This window comes from Cnephaeus nilssonii (genome assembly GCF_951640355.1).
Source record: "Cnephaeus nilssonii genome assembly, chromosome: 3".
Taxonomy (NCBI): Eukaryota; Metazoa; Chordata; class Mammalia; order Chiroptera; family Vespertilionidae; genus Cnephaeus; species Cnephaeus nilssonii.
The window spans coordinates 17477207-17498771 of record NC_137074.1 but is presented as its reverse complement, the minus strand read 5'-3'; the positions used below and the strand labels follow the sequence as shown (position 1 = coordinate 17498771).

Below are 21565 nucleotides of genomic sequence, written 5' to 3'. Positions count from 1 at the left end.
TAACTTGCAGATACCAAAGCTCATTACATTTATATCTGTCTCATTACTTTAAACAGCAACATGATAATCTAGAGTATGGCTATGTCATACTACATTAAAACATTTCTGTATTCTTGGGTGTTTATATTATTTCTTCTACATTATTTCAAACAACTCTAGAATAAACACCACTGTTTATGTCTTCTTTTGCAAAAGTGGAATTGCTGGTTAAAAGATGAATTTCTAACTCATGTCTTCAACAATTTCTTGACAGTTTATACTTCTACCAACAATATATTTAAGTATCACTATTGAGAGATAATGCAATACATTGAACAATACATGTAATAAAAACGTCATGTGTAAATGTGTAACACAATAACTTGAATGATGTTCATTGAACACCTTTGAGGAAGGGAATAAACTGGGGAAGAGGAGGAAGGAAAACTTCTTTATAGCAAATATGTGTGTGTTGTTTGAATCTTTTACATTGAAGCTGAGTTTATATACTGCTATGTGTTTTAAATAAAATAGAGACTCACATGTCATTAATATAGAGGTACAAAGTAAACAGTGTGAAAGCATCAAATGTAAATTTTATACCTATAATATGATGGCATTCTGATTCAAATATTTCTGGATATATTTCATGGTCTGAGACTCCTCATATGCACTAGCATGTGAATCATTTGTGTAGGTAAAAATAATAAACTAATAATGCTATCTTGGTTTCCAGAACAAATCATTTCCATCTGTACTACTGCGTAAGTATAATTCTGACTCACCACATGAGTAACATTACATATGTTTTTAAAAGTTGCTATTTGCTGAAAACCTTAGCATTTCATATGCTTTGCCTATGGTTAGTTTTGGCAAGAATAAATAAGACAGCTAACAGAACTTTAAGCTGTATCTAGAAATAGTGCCAACTGAATTTAAACTGAATATGTAATTTATTTCAGTTGCTTTCTTTTTCTCCCTATATTCTGAAGTTCAAAGTTTAACTTGGATTTGTTTTCTCAAGTTTAGCTGTAATCAAAGTCCGTGGAATGGCTTATGTCTGTCAATAGTTGACTTAATAGATTTGTCCTATGCTGACACTTTGTTCTTTTCATGGTAGGCTGTTTATGTAATATAGGTTTATAATTTTTTTGTGGGCTCTACTTTAATATTGAATTAGAAAGTCGTGGGCATTTTGCAATTATTTATAAGTATTAGGTTTTCTAGTAAGGTTTTGTGATAAACCATTTATTCAGTAATTCATTTATTCTTCATTTTGTTCCTTCCTGAATAACATCAATCACTTATTAAAGACCAATCATGCCCATTGTTTTATTAAGACAAGAGCAGTTCAGTGGAAGTTAGAGGTAAGAAATCAATGAGTACCATAAAATATTAGAGTAGCTATATGAGCACGTTGTATAAACAAGGGTAAAATGACCAAGAACTTCTTATACCAGGATCATCAAGAAGCATTCATTTAAGTGTGGGAGCTCCAGTAGAATCAGGATGGACACATGAGAATTATTCATGTACTGTTAAAGCGTGTAGAAAGGTTTGGTGAGGGAGAAGAATGACAATAAGGAAGTAAAGCAGGGACCAGATCTTGGAAATCATCAGAAGCCCTGTGCAAGTCCTTGAACTTTTTCCTTTAGGTAGTGAAGACCTACTTAAAGGTTGTTATAGCGAGACCTTTGGCAGCAGTGCAGAGAAGAAATGACCCATTCAGGTAATATTGAGACGTGAAATAAGGCATGAAGTAGTGGTGATGGATACGTGGGGAGCTGAGGCAGGACATTTTAAGGAAGTAATATTGATAATGTCGGGTAAGTGATGAAATTTGGAGGATGTGAAAAATGCAACAGTATGGGTAGATGCCCAAGCATCCATCTTGAGTTAATGGTTGCATGGTGATGCTACCCACTAATAGGAATAGGAGGGGAGGTTTGGGAATAAAGGTAAGGAGCTGAGTGTTAAGCTATGTTTTATTTGAAGTGCATACAGGGCTGCCAGGTGGAGACACTAAGTAGCCAGTTGCATATGTGAACCTACAGGTTAGAATCCAGGTAAGATATATTGATTTGTTGGTCATCAGCAGTTAATAAATGGAGTGTTGGTGTTACTCAAGGCAAAGTGTTGAAGGGAGGAAGAATAAAATTTAAAACAGCGATGTGAAAAAATAATAAAATTTAAGAGGAGGAAGAGCCAGTGAAAGAGTTTGCCAAAAAGATCTATGAGATGTTGATATTAGGAATTAACTGGGGACCTTAGCGAAGTCACTTTCAGTAATGCAGTAGAAGTGAAAGCACCCACTCAATAGCATAGTAGAATTAAAAATAAATGGAGGAGTTCAAATGAAAAACTTCATGTTCTCTTTTGAGGAACTTAGCTGTGAAAGGGACATTAATAAAGGGGTTCACAGTATTGATTGTCAGTGAGACACCTGAGTATTATTAATGATTTCTGCAAAAGGATCTGGTAGAGTGAGACCGAGAATGCAGAAGACATGAGAATTATGCATGAAGCACCCGAACACGGTGCAGCAGAATTTTGAGAGCTGACTATTATATTTATTATCAAAGACATTTTGTGGTTGATAGAGTAGAAATTATGGTATTTTACATAATTGACCTATAGAACAAGTATATTTAAATGATCTACAGAACAAGTATTTTTAAATTTACAGGGGCAACCTTGCCAAAATAGTAGCCTTCCCTACCATTCTTTTCTATTCACCATGGACAAATATGTTTCTCCCTAGACATAACCTTTTAATAAAAGGCACTACAATCTATTTCCTTATTCAAGCCAAAAACCCAAGTCATCCTTGGTTTTCTTTCCCTAAGTTTATTGTCCAAATATCTCCACTACATTTGCTTCTGTCCATCTTCACTCCTGCATTCTAGTTGAAAATATCAGTATGTTATGCCTGAACTACAACAGTAGCCTTCCAACTTTTCTGCCCACTTATCTAGCGCCACTCTGCCCTGCACTTCCTCATCTATTCTCCTCTTCACAGCCAGAATAAATGTCATAAAGATGTTCAATCAAGTCATGTCATTGTCTGGCTTAAAGTCTTTGATAACTCATAGTGGGCAAGTGGTAAGTGATGACTACTGTCATCATTATTAGAAATTCCCTCTCCCTTTCTCTTTTAGTTGTCCCTTTTCCTTCCTTTAATTCTCTAATAGTAAAGCCATTATTAAAAGAAAGCAGTCAGATTATTTGAACCATATAGATTTATGGCAAATATAACCAGTATCAATGTGGCTTATTTCTGTCATAAACATTTGACCCCTAGTTAATGCCTTGTGTGAAGAAAATGGGAGTAAAATATTTTATATCACTGGTGTTTTATTTGACCCCCAAATTCTCAGTAATAAGTAAGATAATTAAAGAAAAAACATTTATGACTTTTGTTTTTCTAAGCAGATGACAGATAACCATTCATGTATGCACCATGTGTTTCAAGGATACAAATCAGAGTGATAATTTTAAATAAAAAATAACAAGTAGAGAATTCTCATATTTGATATTTTGAAAAATGCAAAGCTCCCAAACAAAATTTATATAATAGCAGTGAATAGGAATAAGAGCATAGCACAGGGCAATAAGATCTCAGATGGGTTTTTTTGGAGGAAGAGGGTGTTGCACTAAATTTAATTGTTAAAGTGAAGGCATTTCAGAAAAATCTGTAGAGATCTCATCTACTGGAAAAATTTTACTCCAAGGTAGGTAGGATGAAGTTGGACAAGACAGTGGTTATAAACTTTTGTGGTACAATTGATTATGATTTCTTAATATCATAATTATGGAAAGATAATACCCTAATATGATGGAGTTAGTCACTAGAAGCAGAAGACACAGATTTCAAGTTCAGACATTTTCAGTGAATATGCAGATTATACATGTAATAATATATATTGGGATATTATATATGTTAAAATTTTACTTTTATTATATCTGCCATAAAGCACTCCTTATGTCCTAAATGGATGAGAATAAAATAACTCATCTTTGCTTGTCTATGAAGTTGTGAAAGACACAAAACTAGTAAGTAAGGAGCATTAACCAGCTTCAGTTCTATGGCTAATCAAGTATTTGACCATGGGCCAGGCTCTGGGCTTTAAAATAATGGGAATCATTTTCCTAGGCCTCCTCCTATAGTTTCATTCTACAGAATGATTCTTTTTTGGTAAGATAATTTGCTATTTCAGTATTTTGAATGTTATTTTAAGAGAGTTTACAGGGAATCTGAAGGCTTACTTGCTAAAACAGAAGCATTCCAAAGTGACTTGAGACTATAGCCTTTGGATTGTCTTTCTCAAGAGAACCTAACCAATAATCACTTTATACTTAGTAAATATTCTGATATCTCTCTGTTGATTAAATATTAGACAGAACTGCAATTTTAGGCAGAACTTGGGCTCACGTTTAGTACATTATTTTGAGCTCTTTGTTTCCCATGTTTTGTTTTTTTTTAATATATTTTATTGATTTTTTACAGAGAGGAAGAGAGAGGGATAGAGAGTTAGAAACATCGATGAGAGAGAATCATCGATCAGCCGCCTCCTGCACACCCCCCACTGGGGACGTGCCCGCAACCAAGGTACATGCCCTTGACCGGAATCGAACCTGGGACCCTTCAGTCCGCAGGCCGACGCTCTATCCGCTGAGCCAAACCGGTTTTGGCTGTTTCCCATGTTTTAATGGCTATTTTTGTAATGCAGAAAATAGCCTGATTGCCTCATGTGAAAACCATTCTAAAATAATATTTCTAAAGGTATTAAGATAATGCAAATAATGGGAAATAGTTACTTTTATTGGTTGGAGGCATAAAAAGGAAGGCATGAGAATGGTGCTGTAGAAATCTAGAAATTCAGTATTTTACCGTACACGTAACTAAACAATTCTATTTTGCAATTATCTACTATAAGCAGAACACTTAACTCAGTGCTAAATATAAAACAATACTTAAGAAATGATGTGCAGAATTGATCTCAAGGTCATTATTTCACTCTTCCATGTGAAATCTAGTTACTCATTTGCACATGTGGAACTTTTCATCTCTACAGCATGCTTTTAAGCTTCACACTGAGTCTGGAAGTTGACACATTTAGATCAGTAAGCAAATAAAAGATTCTTTTTAAAGCACTCAATGGAAAAATGTGTTCTTTTCGATTTTTTAAAGATTTATCAATGCACAACATATCTATCTACATGTCAAAATACTCAAATGTTTAGCTAAGTATTTTGCAGGCCAAATATATTTCCAAGATTAAAGAAAGTATATTCATTGGGAACCAGACTTGGTCTTAGAAGAAATGCATACCAAAATCTTAGTATCTAGGTTACATTTGCATTCTTTATCATTTATAGGGATGGAAATGTACTATATTCAATACTTTAATGAATGGAGATCACCAGAATTAAGCTTCATGAAGGCAGGCCTCTTATCTGTCTTGTCCATTATCGTGTTCATTATCCAGTGCCCAGTTCAATGCCTGGTATATATCAGAGCCTTAATAAATGTGTTTTAAAATAATAAGGGGGAATGAGATAAGCTAAAGTCTTGAGACTTAGCATCTGGTCATAGAACTCTCTCTAAGCTAGATCTTGCTCTCTCTAAGCTACGATCTCTGCCAAGCCATTTCTCCTACATTGGGTCTCATTTTCCTCATCTTTTAAAAACAAATTTTGGGATAGATGAGGGTTCTTCTGATTTTATAAATTACTTGGCAATTAGAGTATTACATCAGAATAACCTTGTAATCACTATCTTAAATACATTTGCAGAGGTGACATAATTACTAAAATTCTAAATTAGTTCACCTAGTATAGGTACTTAAATTTTCAGGATACAGATTTCCTCTTATCACAGTGAAACACTATAATGTAATTTCCGCCACAGAAGTTATGCACTGAAAAATAAGAACATAGTGGTTCAGTCTCTTGACTTTGTTTAAGAGACGTACGCAGTCAGAGTTCAGAAGAATTATTTCTCTTATCTGCAGTGTGGTTCCTGCGGGTCAGGGTTGAGTTGAGAACAGGCAGGCTGGGGCTCCTAGCGCTAAAGGTGGTGTGTGAATAAATAAAAGGACACACCTACTTCCTGAGTTTAAACAGTATTCATATTAAATGAAAATCATGAGTCTGAATGCATTCTTGTGTAAATCTGGAACAGGTATGAGTCAAACATCATATGGAATTAATATATCATAAAATGATGTATAAAGTATGTCTTGTTGATCTTCCTCAATCACTCTAATTTTTCAGATATTCAAGAATTTTACTGAGATAACTGTCCAAATGAAATTCCAAGAATTTTATCCAAATGGTAAGTAGAACTTCTTATTATATCACCATATTTGTTCATCACTAATTAATATGAGTTCCTGAGTACTGAAATGAGAAACATGAAATACTGTTCTTCACTCATATTTTAACTGGTGTTTGTTTTTTGTTTTTTATATAAAAAGCAAAACCTCTAGAATTTCCTTTTATTTTTAAATTATCTTGCTGGAATGTAAATATATGGCATGTAAATTTGTGGACTACTTATCAGTTTCCTCTAAAATTCAAAATACAGTAAAGTGCTGGAATTTAATTTCCCTGCTACTAGCAAACATATTTTGTAAATCATATGTAGGTAGGATTGTACATAGAAATACACATTTAAGTTATCTTTCCAGATAACTATGTTATTTATTTCTTCATAGTCAAATTATAAAAATATTATTTATGAGCTTCAGTAGATACGTAATTATCTATTCTTTAAAATAACATTATTCTCTGTACCTCATACATTATGACATAATCTGCATTTTGGGATGATCTGCATTAAGAGTTTATTTTTCAAGTTTTGAGATGGGAAATATGAAGTCATTGTACATCCTGTAGAACCATTTGAAGTAACTGAGAACTGTCCCCCTTGAAACTTGCTGCTGAGGTTTGTGACAATTATGGTGACAGTCAGATGGGCTCTCAGTCCTTAAACAGTGTTGGATGTGAGGAGGATGTCTAAAATCAGATAGTTTATCTGACTTCCTGACCCAAACAAGGCGCTTTGAAATTGTTTTTGTAATATTTGTAATATTTTCTCATTTCACATGATAGGATGTTCACAATGGACAGATTAGATACATCTAAAAACAAAATAATCATAATCTCATCACCAACATAACCAGTTAACCCTTTGCATAAATTGGCAAATGTTTTCAGTATATGAACACACAGCCTACTGTAGGAATTCAAAAAATGAGAGTGATGATGATGTAAGATTTAGGTTCACCCCATTTGTCCACAAATGACCCTCTGGCCTGAGTTTGAATCTTTGCCCACCACTTCTCTGAGCAGTTGACTTGCTAATATTATGTTACTGAAGGCCCAATGCACAAAATTCGTGCAAGGGGCTCGGCCCTTGCAGCCATGGTGGCTTGCCTCAGCCCTCACAGCCAAGGCAACTGCCTTGGCCCTCGCAGCCCCGGTTTCATCTGGAAGGTCGTCCAGAAGGACATCTGGAAGGTCATTCGGCTGTCTGATCTAACTAGCATATTACGCTTTTATTAGTACAGATTCTTGAATAGCTGCAAGCTTATTCTTTTATTCAATACTATATATATATAGTTCAATACTTTTTTTTTTATTTGGGAATTTGGAGGAACGCTCCAAAGTTAGGATGGTCTACAGTATTATTTCATTGCTTTCCATCACTTTGGTATTATTAAGGAGGTTATATCCTATTGGAACTTTTACAATATCCTCTATAGTGATATATATATATACTAGAGGCCCAATGCACGAAATTCGTGCAAGAGTAGGCCTTCCTTCCCCTGGCTGCTGGCACTGGCTTCCCTCTGGCACCCTGGACCCTCGCTTCCCTCAAAGCCCCGGCTTTGTCCAGAAGGATGTTCAGAAGAATATCTGGTCTAATTAGCATATTATGCTTTTATTATTATAGATAATATTTTTATATAACCTATTATTTCTATATTATATTTTATCACATATATAATATATTATAATAATATAATTATGTTATATATAATTACATATATCAATATGATTTATAATCTTGAAAAAACTCACTAGTAAAATAATAAGGCCAGAGATGGAGGTGGTATTTGCAATGTAAAAAAAAAAAATTCATCCAATTTTCTTTAAATTTTGTTGGAATTTTACTTATTGAGTTAATTTTCAATCTGACATTTTCTAAAGCATTGTCTATTTTATCAGCTTTTCATATTATTAGTATATATTAATAAATTATATTCATAATTTGCAAAATTATTGCTGAATAAGATTGACAGACTACCATTCTAATTTTTGTTATTTTCATTTATTTTTTATGTCAATAGTTTGCAAATTTTATTAGTTCTTTCAAAAAGCCAAAAAAGCTGAAAATATTTATCCTTTGTCTTTTTAAAATTAATTCTGCTGAACATTTTGTCTATTTTTCATTCCATTCTTTAAATCTTTAGATTTTTTTCTTTGAAAATGTCTAAATGTGTGTATTGGGTCATTTATAATAAGGTTTGAGTATGATCAACATCTTAAATGTTTGGGAAGTTTAAAAACAATATGTAACTCATGTAATATACTAACTAAAATATAATTCTATCAGTTTAACACAAGTAGTCATATTATTCATATTTCATGTTCTGATATTCTGTCTACTGGACAGAGATGGGGCTACACAGTCCAAGTAATCCATTTGGATTTAGACTTTAGAGATAAAGCTACCAAATATAAGCTGGTGAGTTATCTTAGATAACCATATTTAGAAAAAGTCTTCTGAGAATGGGGAAGATCAACTACAGTGGGAGTAACACTAGGGCAAGAGAGAATGCAGAATCTATTTAGATCCCTTAGTCACACTTTTTGAAATCCGACCTTTGGAAATGCCCTCCTATCTTGAAGTGTCTAGTGTTCTTCTTTCCAAAGGCAATTCCCACTATCTTCCACTCTTCCTCCATCCAGGACATTTACTCCATCAGATTTCCTTCTCAGTACTTTCACTAACCTCCTAAATGTAAAGTATAATGACTTTCTTATCTGGTGAGTTGTTATTGTTGCCCCTCCCTTTTCAACAGCTTTACTGTAGCTTTTAAAAACCAAGATAAATTCATGCCAGAATTTTATATTCAGTGTTTATCCAGCCATTCATCAAACATTTATTGAAAATCAACTATGCTCTAGGCACTATGCTAGCAATTAGAAAAATCTGCCTCCTGAGGACAGCTAGAACCTTTAATCTCCATGCCAAAGAGGTCTTAATCTGCTTGAACTCACCTAAGGTTTAGTATCTCCAGTTGGCATTAGTATATCTTTGATTTGGTAACCTGAAGATAACCAGAACTTTAATAAGCTCAGTCTTTATCTCTAACCTGCACCTTCTATCATTTCCTGTCTTGGTTGATGGTTGATAGGATTCTGTGCTAGAAACCTAATAGGCTCTTTATAGAATTCATATTTTAGCTATACTCTACTCTCTCCAACCCTTAACCAACCTTTATCAAAACCCTATTGATCACATATTTACATTTAATCCCAATTTTTTCTTTGTAAATCCTATTGATCACATATTTACATTTAATCCCAATTTCTCTTTGCTTTTATATTTATTACCTTAGTTTTAGTTATTACCACTAAATCTGCTCCTTGATTTTTCATAAGCTCCTAATTATTTCTACATTCTCTTGCTCTTTAATGACACTGCCATCAGAGTACTTCCTAAAATTTGTATGCAATCAAGAGAGCCAATCATTCAAATATTTTGATGACTTTGCATTGCTTAGAGGAAAAGGGCCAAGTGTCTCAGCAAGCCATTTGATTTTCTCCATACCATAGAACCAAGTTCATTTGTTCTCAATTTATTTGCCATTTCCTGTCCCCACTCCCCTGACTCTAATCACATTTGATTATTGTGTATTTTCACTTATTTCTATTTAGACCATTTTCTGACACATGGTGAGTCAGAAACTGATGTTGCTGATTATTATTTTGAGAAGATGAGTTTATAATAAACAGATCTTTGTGATGTCCTGGTTATGTCAGACTAAGGAGATATAGTTTAATTTGGTAATTTATAGGAGACTTTGAAATTTTGTATTAGGGGAATACCATAGAAATAGGATCCATATATGTGATTTAGAACTGACCTAATCTAAACTATATTTTCTGGATGTTAAGTTGAGGCTTGAAATATCAGGTTTATTAAGAATAATAGTTGGAGCTGATTAACACTCTGAAATCGACTGCTTCTAAATCTGTGGAGGCTGAAGTAAACAATAATCTGTGTCCTGAGTATGAGTTTGAGAGACATGATGAACTGTAACTATTATATGATACTAGAGGCTGGTGCATGAATTCGTACACAGGTGGGGTCGATCAGGGCTGTCTAGCCAGGGGTAGGGACTGCAGGAGGTTGGCCAGCGTGGTCAGTGCACATCATAGCGACCAGTCAACTGGTCATTCATTAGTTCAGTTGTTCAGTTGCTTAGGCTTTTATATATATATATATATATATATATATATATATATATATATATACTAGAGTCCTGGTGCATGAATTTGTGCATGGGTGGGGTCCGGCCTGCCTCGATCAGAGCCAATTGGGGCTGGTCAGTGGGGGGGAGGGGCCGCAGGAGTTTGGCCAGTTGGCCCCACCTGCGATCAGGGCCAATTGGGGCCTGGCCAAGTGAGAGGGCTGGGAGAGGCCTCGGAAGGTTAGCCATCCTGCCCCTGATGGGAGGCACCGATCGGAGCAAGTGCCAGCTGGGGGGAGGGGAGTGGGTGGTTGGTTGACTGGCCCCACTCCTGATCGGGGTGGGTGGGCAATCAGGGGTGGGGCCGGTCAGGGGAAGGGGCCACAGGAGGTTGGCCGGCCGGCCCCGCCCCCATCAGGCTTGTTGGCCAGCCACAGTGCACTTCATAACAACCAGCCGTTTCGGTCCTTCTGGTCCTTCTGGTTGCTTGGCTTTTACATATAGATAGATAGATAGATAGATAGATAGATAGATAGATAGACAAGTAGATTGTTCAATATTATTTTGTATTAGTTTCAGATGTAAAGCACAGTGGTTAGAAACCATGTATTTTACAAAGTAGTCCCCCTGCTGCTTCAGCAGTTAAGTCTGGGTAGTGTCACTATTTCAGACTGTGTAACAATATTTGTTTAATTAATTTACCATTTAGTTCAATTTTACTGTTATTAAAATGAGAGGATAACAAAAAAACCTAGAGTGCTGACATTGGTGGTTGGAATTATAGACTAGTAAAAAACGGGAGTCTTGCCCAGTCTTTGTGGCTCAGTGGTTGAGTGTTAACCTATTAACCAGAAGGTTATGGTTTGATTCCAGGTCAGGGCACATGCCCAGGTTGCAGGCTGGATCCCCAGTGTGGGACATGCAGGAGGCAGCCAATCGATGATTGTGTTTCATCATTGGTGTTTCTATCTCTCTCCCTCTCCCTTCCTCTTTGAAATCAATTTAAAAAATCCGCCTCCCCACAATTTCTATCTATGTATATTGGAGGTATCTGTGATACTACCAGCAATAATAAATAACTTAAAACAATAACAACAACAACAAAAAAGGACTTTGCATGCTGTTCGGGGCCCAGGCTGATGGAAGACCATCTTGACTGATGTAACAGAGAAAGAGACACTAGTGGATCACTCACTAAATTTTAAAGCATTAAATCTGCTCACATTTTATTTCCCAACACAAGTCATATAGGCAAAAAGGGATGGCAAGGTGGATCCCAACTGTGTGCTTGGGAGAAAGGAGAATTGGATGGAATATTTGTAAACAAGTTTTAGTGAGCACCCCAGTCAGATATTTTTAGGAATAACATTTCTGTATGATACTAGATGACAGTATATCTTTTCCTTCTCAACATAAGCCTGTATTGTATGGAACATAGAATATTTTTGTTGATCCTTCTTAAATAGAAAAGCTGAGAACAGAGTGCCTGGATGGTGTCACTGTATAGTCAAAATTAGTGAAAAGGGGAATCGGGCCTATTATATCTTTAAAGCATAATTGTTTCTCTTATACTGTGTTCTGCTACTTTGCACTCTATGGTCCTTTTGCATAACTGGTATCTTATTTAATGGTCAATTAAAGAGTCAATTTATCATAAATATATGTATTTTTTAGTTTTAGAAGTATAAACATAATGATTACTATCCATTTGTTTCTAATATTTTCCCTTAGAAAAAGTCTTAGCTACAAAAGCTATTCTGGCCTTTAGTGCACCTTTAGATTTTTACTAAAAAATTACGCTCTGTTAAGTAGGAAAACAAAATAAGCCATAGCCCCCAAGGCACCACTGTTAATATCACTAGAAATAATGTTATTGTTAGTTAGTAAGATTTAATTTTGGTTGAAATCCCAATGTTTCAACCAATAATATAAAGAAACAAGAACAACCTGCTTATAGACAGTTTCTGAAGGAACATAGGGAAGTTTCTCAACATGCAAAACTCAGCTGAATGGGAGACTTAGCTGATTTAATAATACAACACTGGAAAACTAGCATTTATTTACTTATTTATTATTTAATTTTAATTGGAATAAGTCAGAAACACCTAATAAATCAAATATGACTTTTAGTTTTATTTTTTGGTGTAAGGCTATAAGCATGGACTTTAAAAATTCAAAAATTACATATATAAAAGCCTTAAGAAGCAGATATTTTGTCGGGGAAATTCATAATGTATCAGGTTTTTCAGGTTTATTTTCCATATCTTTGCAAGAATGTTGTCAAATGAAGGGCGAGTCAGGTTTTCCTTAAGAACACCATTCGAATTTCCATGAAACAGTGCTGTTCAAAACTACAAATATGGCTACCGAACTTTTTCTTTAAAATATGTGAAGTTTTGTCAACATGTGGATTCTATTTTATTTTCTTCATTAAAGAATGCCACTTAATAAAGTGCTTTATTATGATCATTAGTGTTTGCCAGTCAATGGAGAAACGTTTTTCATCAGTGTGAGATAGTTACAAGACATAATATTCATCATGGACACACAAAAGCTGTCTATTGATGCATGATTTCGCTGCTAACACAGAAGTGTTAGGGTCCCCCCCCCCTCCTTTAGAAACTTAACAGCCATGCTTTCTGCAATACAAAGTCCCAATGATTTTGTGCTCAGGAATCCGCCTGCATTATTACACAATAGAGGAACTAAACCATGATGAATGGTTTAGCTCAGTTTCCTGTTCCTCCTCCCTGTGCCTGTGCTTCTCATACCTCTATCCCTTTCTTGGACTTATCTCTGAAGTCTGTGGGAGATAACTTCCTCCCTTTGCTTGCCAGCAGGGGGGCCCATGTTTCCTTGTTTAGGAGCTGCAGGGTATTTGTTCTCCTCTGTTTACAGCCAGTGGGAGGGTCTTTTTCTTCCTCAAGGCTGCCTTTTCATCAGCACAGAGGGAGATTCAAAATCAGAAATGATCTTAATTAAATGTTTTCTGTACAGAAACACCCATTCCACAACCTTGGTCTTTCCAACTCTCTTGAAGTGTCCTTCCCTACCTTCTGCCTTGGGAAGAGTGCAGACAATAGACCTAAGCACAAAAGACAAGGATAAATATTTATCAGGGTACAAAAGATGTTTAGAGGACCTACACTTATTTACATTGATTATTGTGAACATGTATAATCATGTGGGGTGCTATCAAAACACTTGGCTGAAATATCTTCCCCTATAATATTTTCAAATAAAATTTTATCTCCCTCAAAATTATAAGAATGCATTTAAACATTCAAAATAAGTATTTAGAGCAAATTTATTTTAGGGTTTGGGTTTCCAAGAATATCTTATGCTACAATAAGTTATTAATACTAGTCTTTTAAAGGGACTGATAGGTTTGTTAGTTTTATATTGTTAACATTTACAGATACAATCCATTTTATACTTCTTAATGGTGTACAGATGGTGTGAGGAATAAATGAAAATGTTTGGTTGACGTAATAAATAGTGAATCGTTGTCTTAAAGATTAAAATAAATTTCCCAAATCTTTACTCGCCATTTTCAAAATTGCACATGAAAAGGTATTCAATTCAAATGTAAACCCTTCAATATTATTTTAATTGAAATACAAATAAAGTTTACATTTCCTTAGTAGTGAAAAATATTTTTTCTATTATGTAAAGAACATTGACATCATTAGGCAGACGGTACCTATTTAGTAGATTTTTAATCATTTTAGCTGAATAGTTCTTTACATTGTTTAATGCATTTGAAATATATTGAGGTAGATACAAAAATTAGAATTTAGTGAATAATCTTATTATTTAAAAATGTAGTTAAGAGAGTTTGAAATTGAATATTTTATAATTATTAATTGTTTTAGAAAGAATTTTTATTATCATAATGAAATGCAAATATCTGCCACAATAAAAGAAATATTATAGTAAGTGGATTTACAACTTCTATTTATATATAAATTATAATTTTTTAAATTATAAATGCTCCTTATAATTGTCATAGTTTTACTTTCATGGATTGTTATTTAATGATTATGTTATCAAATTTAGAAGAGTAAAACATTTTGAAGTAGAATTTTACAAAAAAATATTTTTCTATTTAATAATAAAACCACATATTGTAGAACCATGAATATATTTGCATCATTTTCTATAACAGTTTTGAATTTTTTAAGGTTAAGTACTTGTTTCTTTTTATAAAATAAAATTAATAGAATAAAAATTTGCTAAATCATTATGAACTTTTACTATTGAATAGAAACACTTTGCAAAATTCAAATTATTTTAGTGATGATCTAATTTTTAAAATAATGATTTAGTGTTTATAGAGTGATTATGGTGAAAATTTCATGTACAGATATATGGTCCTGTGGTTTGGGGCTTGTTTTTGTTCAAAAGGCATTGTTCTATGTGAATTAGACATGCTTATTTTATAAAGCCTACCTTTGTCTAATTCACTGCTCTCTGAGATTTTCTCAAGGGACATAAAAATAGAAAGTCACTCCTTTAAAAAAGACATCTTCTTAAGATAATAGAACACTTTTTGAAATGTTAGTGAAGTACTGGTATTTTAATGCCTCTTTTTTAATTAAAAGTTTTAATTGAAGAACACTATGGTTATTTTCTTTTTCCTATCTCAATAGCAATTGATTTCAAATTAAAATTAAATATAATTGAATCTACAGTTTGTACTGTTACAAGAGGAAAGCCATGTTTATTATTACAGCATTTTAAGACTTTGTAATGTAACATCTCCTTTAAAAGAATTTATTTCCAGCCATAAAAAGTTGGTTATTCTGTGTGCATTGATCAGATAGACCTCATATAATTTCTTGTATCTCCGAAGGAAGTCCATATAAAATAGATAAAGCATCCAAGAACACAAACCAAAGGAAAAAACATGCTTTTGTTGAGGTGGTTTCACTCCAGTAACTTCAGAAAAGTTGGAAAGTAATTTGAGTTTCACTGATAAGATTCTGATGTTTCTGGCCATTTGATAGGCTGAGTTTTCACAAGAACAACTTATTCCTTTAGACAGCCTAAGTTATGTAGGGGATGTGATTCCTCCCCCAAGTTTAGCTTCTATGTGCGCATTCATAAGAAGGTCTGTTTCTGTTTGGGAAGACAAACAGTATATTTTTAAAATAACTTTTACGATGTGATTTCTAAAAGAAGGATACTATTTCAGCCCACTAAATTATGTGTTCTATATTTATTGGTATTGCCAAATAGCTAATATTTGCTTTTGCTTTTCCTGCTGGAAATTTGTAATTTTCTTAACACATCTTTTCTGCTCTGAGTAAAAGTAAGCAAAGGTCTTTAAAATGTGTCATTTCAAAATTAAACTTTTGGAAAAAAAGTTTAAGTTTTTAATTACTTGTAAAAATTTTTCTTTGAAATATTGGTTACTGATAATTTGGTAGAAATATTTAATGGCTTAAAATGTACTTATTCAATTAAAGAAATGAACAGAATTAAGTAAAACAAGAATAGCCACAAACTAAAGGCTGGTTCAGCTGGGTTCCATTGCCTGGCTAAGAATGTGAGCTGCCACTGACTAGGTACATGAACTGTACATATGTCATTTAACCCTTTGGGATCACAGATTTAGCATCTAAACATAAGAGGATTGAGTAAAGAAAATCTTAGTACCATTTTAAAATTCTATATGACAACTAAAATTGTTTTTTTCCTGTGATTTCCAGTTTGCCATTTTTTATGTTTGCCAATATCTATTCTAAAATGCTTTATACACAGTAGTCACAAACTTTGTTTCTTCTTTATCTATCTCAGTTTTTTTCAAGGTTTATGCACACAATTTGTAGCACAGCAGCACTTAGAATGAAAATTCTTGCTCTCTCTAGTTACAATGATTTATTTCAAACTAGCTCTGAATGACTAGTGATATTAAAATTCAATAAATGGAAAAATTCGATTTCACTTTCCAGTTTTCTCATTTTATAACTGTATTAATGATCACACAATATTCAACCCAACTGACGACAACCCAACTGAATTATCTATATATTTAAAACCCTAAGCAACCGGTTGAACATTCGACCAGTCGACTGTTTGACTGGTTGCTATGACATGCACTGACCACCAGAGGGCAGATGCTCAAGGCAGGAGCTGCCCCCTGGTGCTCAGTGCACTCCCACAGTGGGAGCGCCACTCAGCTGACAGGCGCCAGACACCAGGTTCATGGCTGGCAAACGCAGCCCTGGTAGCGCTATTAGCAGCAGTGGTGGCAGGCGCAGCATGGCTGAGATGAGCGGGAGCAGCGCCCAGCCCAGGTTCGGGCTTCTCCCCAGCCACCTGCTGCTTCACACACTATTACATCCCTCAGGAATCGTGGGGATCGGGCTGAAACTGGCAGTCTGACATCCCCTGAGGGGTCCTGGATTGCGAGAGGGTGCAGGCCAGGCTGAGGGACCCCACCGGTATACGAATTCATGCACCGGGCGTCTAGTATGGTATATAATAGTCTATTTAAGAAAAAAAAAAAAAAGAAAAGAAAGAAACACCCGTGGATTTAAGAGGAAATGAAGGATCCTGTTTCATTATGTCACCAGAGTATCAAGGCTGAATAGTTTACATAAGATAATGTATCAGGCTCCTACTTTTTTAGGGACATTATGTTAGAATCAAATATAGAAGAAATTGACTTTGAATATTTGGTAAGAGTCTCAAGGTTTATACTAAACATTTTAAATCTACGTTACAAATCAAGTATAAGCTGTAAATCAAGAAATTTAGGATTCTACTGTGTCCAATATGGTAGAGATTCTCAAAAAAAAGTGAACAGAAGAATCACCAGAGCAAATTATTAAAAAATAAATTCTGAGTCCCACCCCCAGAAATTAATATCCTATTTAATAAATAAGTAATAAGCAAATTGACCATACCTCCGCTACACTCACAAGCCATGCCTACCAGCCAATCAGGAACGAGTATGCAAATCAACCCAACCAAGATGGCTGCGGCCACAGAGCGAGCAGGATTTTTGGGTTTCCCCGGCAATGGAAGAAGCCAAGCTTCCTGCACACCCTGGCTGGCCCAGGCCTCCACTCAAGGCTCCAAAGTTTCAATTATAGAAGATAAATAAATCCCAACAAAAATGGCTGCAGCCAGGGAGCGAGCAGGAGGCTTGGCTCCGCTCAAGGCTACAAAGTTTAAATTATAGAAGATAAATAAACCCCAGATACCAGGGCCTCCACTTGTGTCGCCGGGGCATGTGGCGGGCCTGCAAACCACAGGCCCCTCGCCCAGGCCGCCCCACGCCCCAAGGGAACCCCCACCCTGATCCAGGACACCCTTCAGGGCAAACCAGCTGGCCCCCACCCAAGCACCAGGCCTCTGTACTATCTAATAAAAGAGTAATATGCAAATTGACTTTCACTCCAACACACAAGAAGGCTGCCCCCATGTGGACACAAGAAGGCCACCACAAGATGGTCAGCAGGGGAGGGCAGTTGGGAGGGACCAGGTCTGCAAGGAAGGGTAGTTGTGGGCGATAAGGCCAGCAGGGGAGGGCAGCTGGGAGGAACCAGGCCTGCAAGGGAGGGCAGTTGGGGGCGATCAAGCCTGCAGGGGAGGGCAGTTAGGGGTGACCAGGCCAGCAGAGGAGGGAAGTTGGGGGCGACCAGGTCTGCAGGGAAGGGCAGTTGGGGGCGGGGGAACCCAGGCCTGCAGGGGAGAGCAGTTGGGGGCAAACAGGCTGTCAGGGGAGCAGTTAGGCATCGATCAGGCTGGCAGGGGAGTGGTTAGAGGGTGATCAGGCTGGCAGGCAGAAGCGGTTAGGGCAGTGGTTAGCAAACTCATTAGTCAACAGAGCCAATATCAACAGTACAACGATTGAAATTTCTTTTGAGAGCCAAATTTTTTAAACTTAAACTTCTTCTAATGCCACTTCTTCAAAATAGACTCACCCAGGCCGTGGTATTTTGTGGAAGAGCCACACTCAAGGGGCCAAAGAGCTGCATGTGGCTCGCGAGCTGCAGTTTGCTGACCATGGGTTTAGGGGCAATCAGTAAGGCAGGCAGGCGAGCAGTTGGAAGCCAGCAGTCCTGGATTGTGAGAGGGATGTCCGACTGCCTGTTTAGGCCTGATCCCAGTAGGGGTCCCAGATTGGAGAGAGTGCAGGCTGGGCTGAGGGACACACACCCCTGTGCATGAATTTCGTGCACCAGGCCTCTAGTTTTAAAATAAAAAATATCTTTTGAATTTACCTTTCTTAGCACCTACCTCAAGTAATTCTCATATAGGTAACCCGTATACCACAGTTTTTAAAATGTTGTTCAGAACATATATTTTAGACATTTTTATTACCAACTCATGTTTTTATCAAGCAAAAAAAACTTGTTTATTTAAATTCTAAACTGTCACAAAATTACATATTATTTATTTAAAAATAATATCTTCAAAAACAGATTTGATGACTGTCATGTTCTTGACCTTGACCTTGAGCACCAATCTTTCTGCCAGCAACTTCTGTCATTGTTGGTATTACTTTAGAGTGAGCTTATTGTAAATTTTTCTGAAGTGAGAAAAATTCTCATGGTGCTTTCCTGCTAGCACCGTAAACAATAGAAATGTAGCAAAAATGTTAGGTACTTCTAGAATTTAGACTATATCTTTCTGACTCCCACTCATATAAAAATAATTTTTCAGGCAGATTATCCCACTTTGTGTGTCATAAATTATGATTTCAATAGCTAGAAGTAAGCCACTATAATCACATCATATTGGAAAGTTTAAAGATGCCTCGGAGAATGTTTGTCAACCTCTGTTTTATGTATTAATTCCCTCTTTAGCAATGCACTGGCCATGTTTAATGTTCTTAAATATCGCAGAGAGTGATACTAAGTCATGTTTAGAAACAGTCAATTCAATGGCAATTAACAGAAGATTCTACTACAGTGGTTTAAATAGAAGTACCTTTTCTTATCTCACTACTACAAGAGGTCTGAGATTAGGCCATGGGGCTAACACTGAGGCTCAGAGATGCCCTGTAGACTCCAGGCTCCTTCCCTCTTTCTATGGTCCATGCTGGAGGCTTTTACTGCTCTGCTTGCTCTTTCCTGCAGCAGATGGTCACTACACTTCTAGGCCCCATAGCTTCATGTTGACTGTCCAGAAAGGCAGTAACAAAACAAAAAAAAATAATAATAAAATAATAAATAAATAAATAAAGAGCAAAAAGCACTTTGCCCTTAAATTTGGGAAGGGATGTCCACTTTGACCTACATCTGACTGGCCAGAACTGTGGCCTTTTGCCTGCTCTGACTTTATGAGCAGCTGAGAAATTAAATAATTTTACTTGGGCACATTGATGTTCCCAAATAAATCAGGGTTCTGATGAGAAAAAAAAGCAGGAATTTATATTGTAGGCAGTTGAATTGTGTGCTACAGCAGGGGTATGCGTAAAGGAAAATGTACCAAAAAGTCTCAGAACAGTTGACATAAACAAAGAGATAATTTATCATTTGCTTGTTGTTGCAGCATTCACAATTTGGTACACTGTTTTATTTCGGAGACATAGTCAGAATTCTTCCTGGCGCCCCTTCACCCTAGGAATGACAACGAAATGGGTGCGAGTGGCTGAGTATAAACTAACAGGGAGTTAAATCTTGGGAATATAATGGTGGGTAAAAGATGGTGACACACCCACGCAAACTGCTAAAATTGTAATTATTGGCATTTCAGTGGGGTAGCGGTCAGCAAGCAGAGGATCACTGTGCGACAGACCTCTACACCATTTTTGTCAGATTAAATATATGACTGACTTTTCAGGAAGTCCTGAAGTTGCATCTACTACCCATCTGAGGGACTCTGCTATTTTATCCCTTGTCCAAGAGCAAGCAAGAATCTTCCATTGCTTTTTCTCCGCATAACTTTAGTCACTATTGGCATCTCCAAAAATTTACGTTTTCCAGTAGTGGCCTGGGGTGAGAAGTAAGGGAGGCGGCATGCAAAAATAAGTTTCTGAGTTGGCTGACAGCTTCTTCTGGCAAGCCTGGGCGGGTTGCACAGAGGTAGGAATAACACCTCTTTCTGGAAGTCTGTTGGGATTCAGATTAAGTTGGAATTATTCAACTCGGAGTTACACTTGGTTGGTTATTACTTTTAACCCATAGTTTGGTTACTTTGTAGGTTAAGGAGTTTTTTGTGTGTCTATCCTAGAAAGATACCCACCCTGTATCATGTTGAGAGCATATGCTTATTCTGAAGAGAGTAATTGAAATCTCTCAAGAGAGATTTTCCAGTGTGAAATGTAAAATAACGTTCAATGATGCATAAACAAACATAACTTGATAAATATATTACATAGCAGCCTTAAATAATTAAATAAATGTTAGTAATGTTTTCATTTAAACATTTATTGAAATAAATGTTAGTAATCTGTCATGGTGTATGTTGTAAAAGTTAATATTGTCTTCAGTATCTGAGTTTTTCAGTGAGTGTAGAAAACTTTGGAACCTGTATTTCTTTCAGGAGGCATCCCATTAAACTCTGAATAATATTTATAGTAATAACTTTTATTTGTTAAATAAATGTTAGTAATAAATATACATAAAGATATATATATCTGTGTTTCTCATATATCCTAACCTTAATCTATGGAGAAGATTAAGGTTAAAAAAGAAAAAAGAAGAATTCAAAGCTACATACAGTTGGGATTTATACACAAGGTCTTAATGGAAAATGAGCACAGTAACTGTGGAAAATACAACAGATCATTAAGAACATTTAAAAACACCTCTTGTCTGTGTTAAACATAGAATCCATTTCCAAATTACATATTTACATTAGAAAATGGAACAGATGATATCTTTTCCATTATTTTACTAATTTCATTTTACTTAATAGATTTTTCTTTTGTCTTCACTATCAGTGTGTCAGTTAGCATGTTGCTTATGAATTTTGTGGAGCTCAGATTTTCCAGCACAACAGTTGAACTTTTTCTATAATTTTATATGCATTTATTTCATATATATGTAAATACATATATACATACACATAAATTTATAAGTGTATGTGTATTTTCATCAGTGTGTTTCCTAAAAAAAATGAACCAGTGGTTTATATAA

General features: G+C 35.7%; 1 protein-coding gene across 12 annotated transcripts in view; it reads left to right on the top strand.

The window, feature by feature from the left end:
- Positions 1–21565, top strand: part of LOC307094044 (uncharacterized protein) — a 322974-nt gene that overhangs the window by 16877 nt on the left and 284532 nt on the right. For all 12 annotated transcript variants that reach the window (XR_013813029.1, XR_013813033.1, XM_079762508.1 and 9 more), the window contains exon 2: positions 6256–6316. Coding sequence is in view for 10 of the 12 variants with exons in the window: in XM_079762508.1 (XP_079618634.1) it covers positions 6289–6316 (28 nt within the window). In the remaining 2 variants the exon portion in view is untranslated. The remainder of the gene's footprint in view (positions 1–6255; positions 6317–21565) is intronic.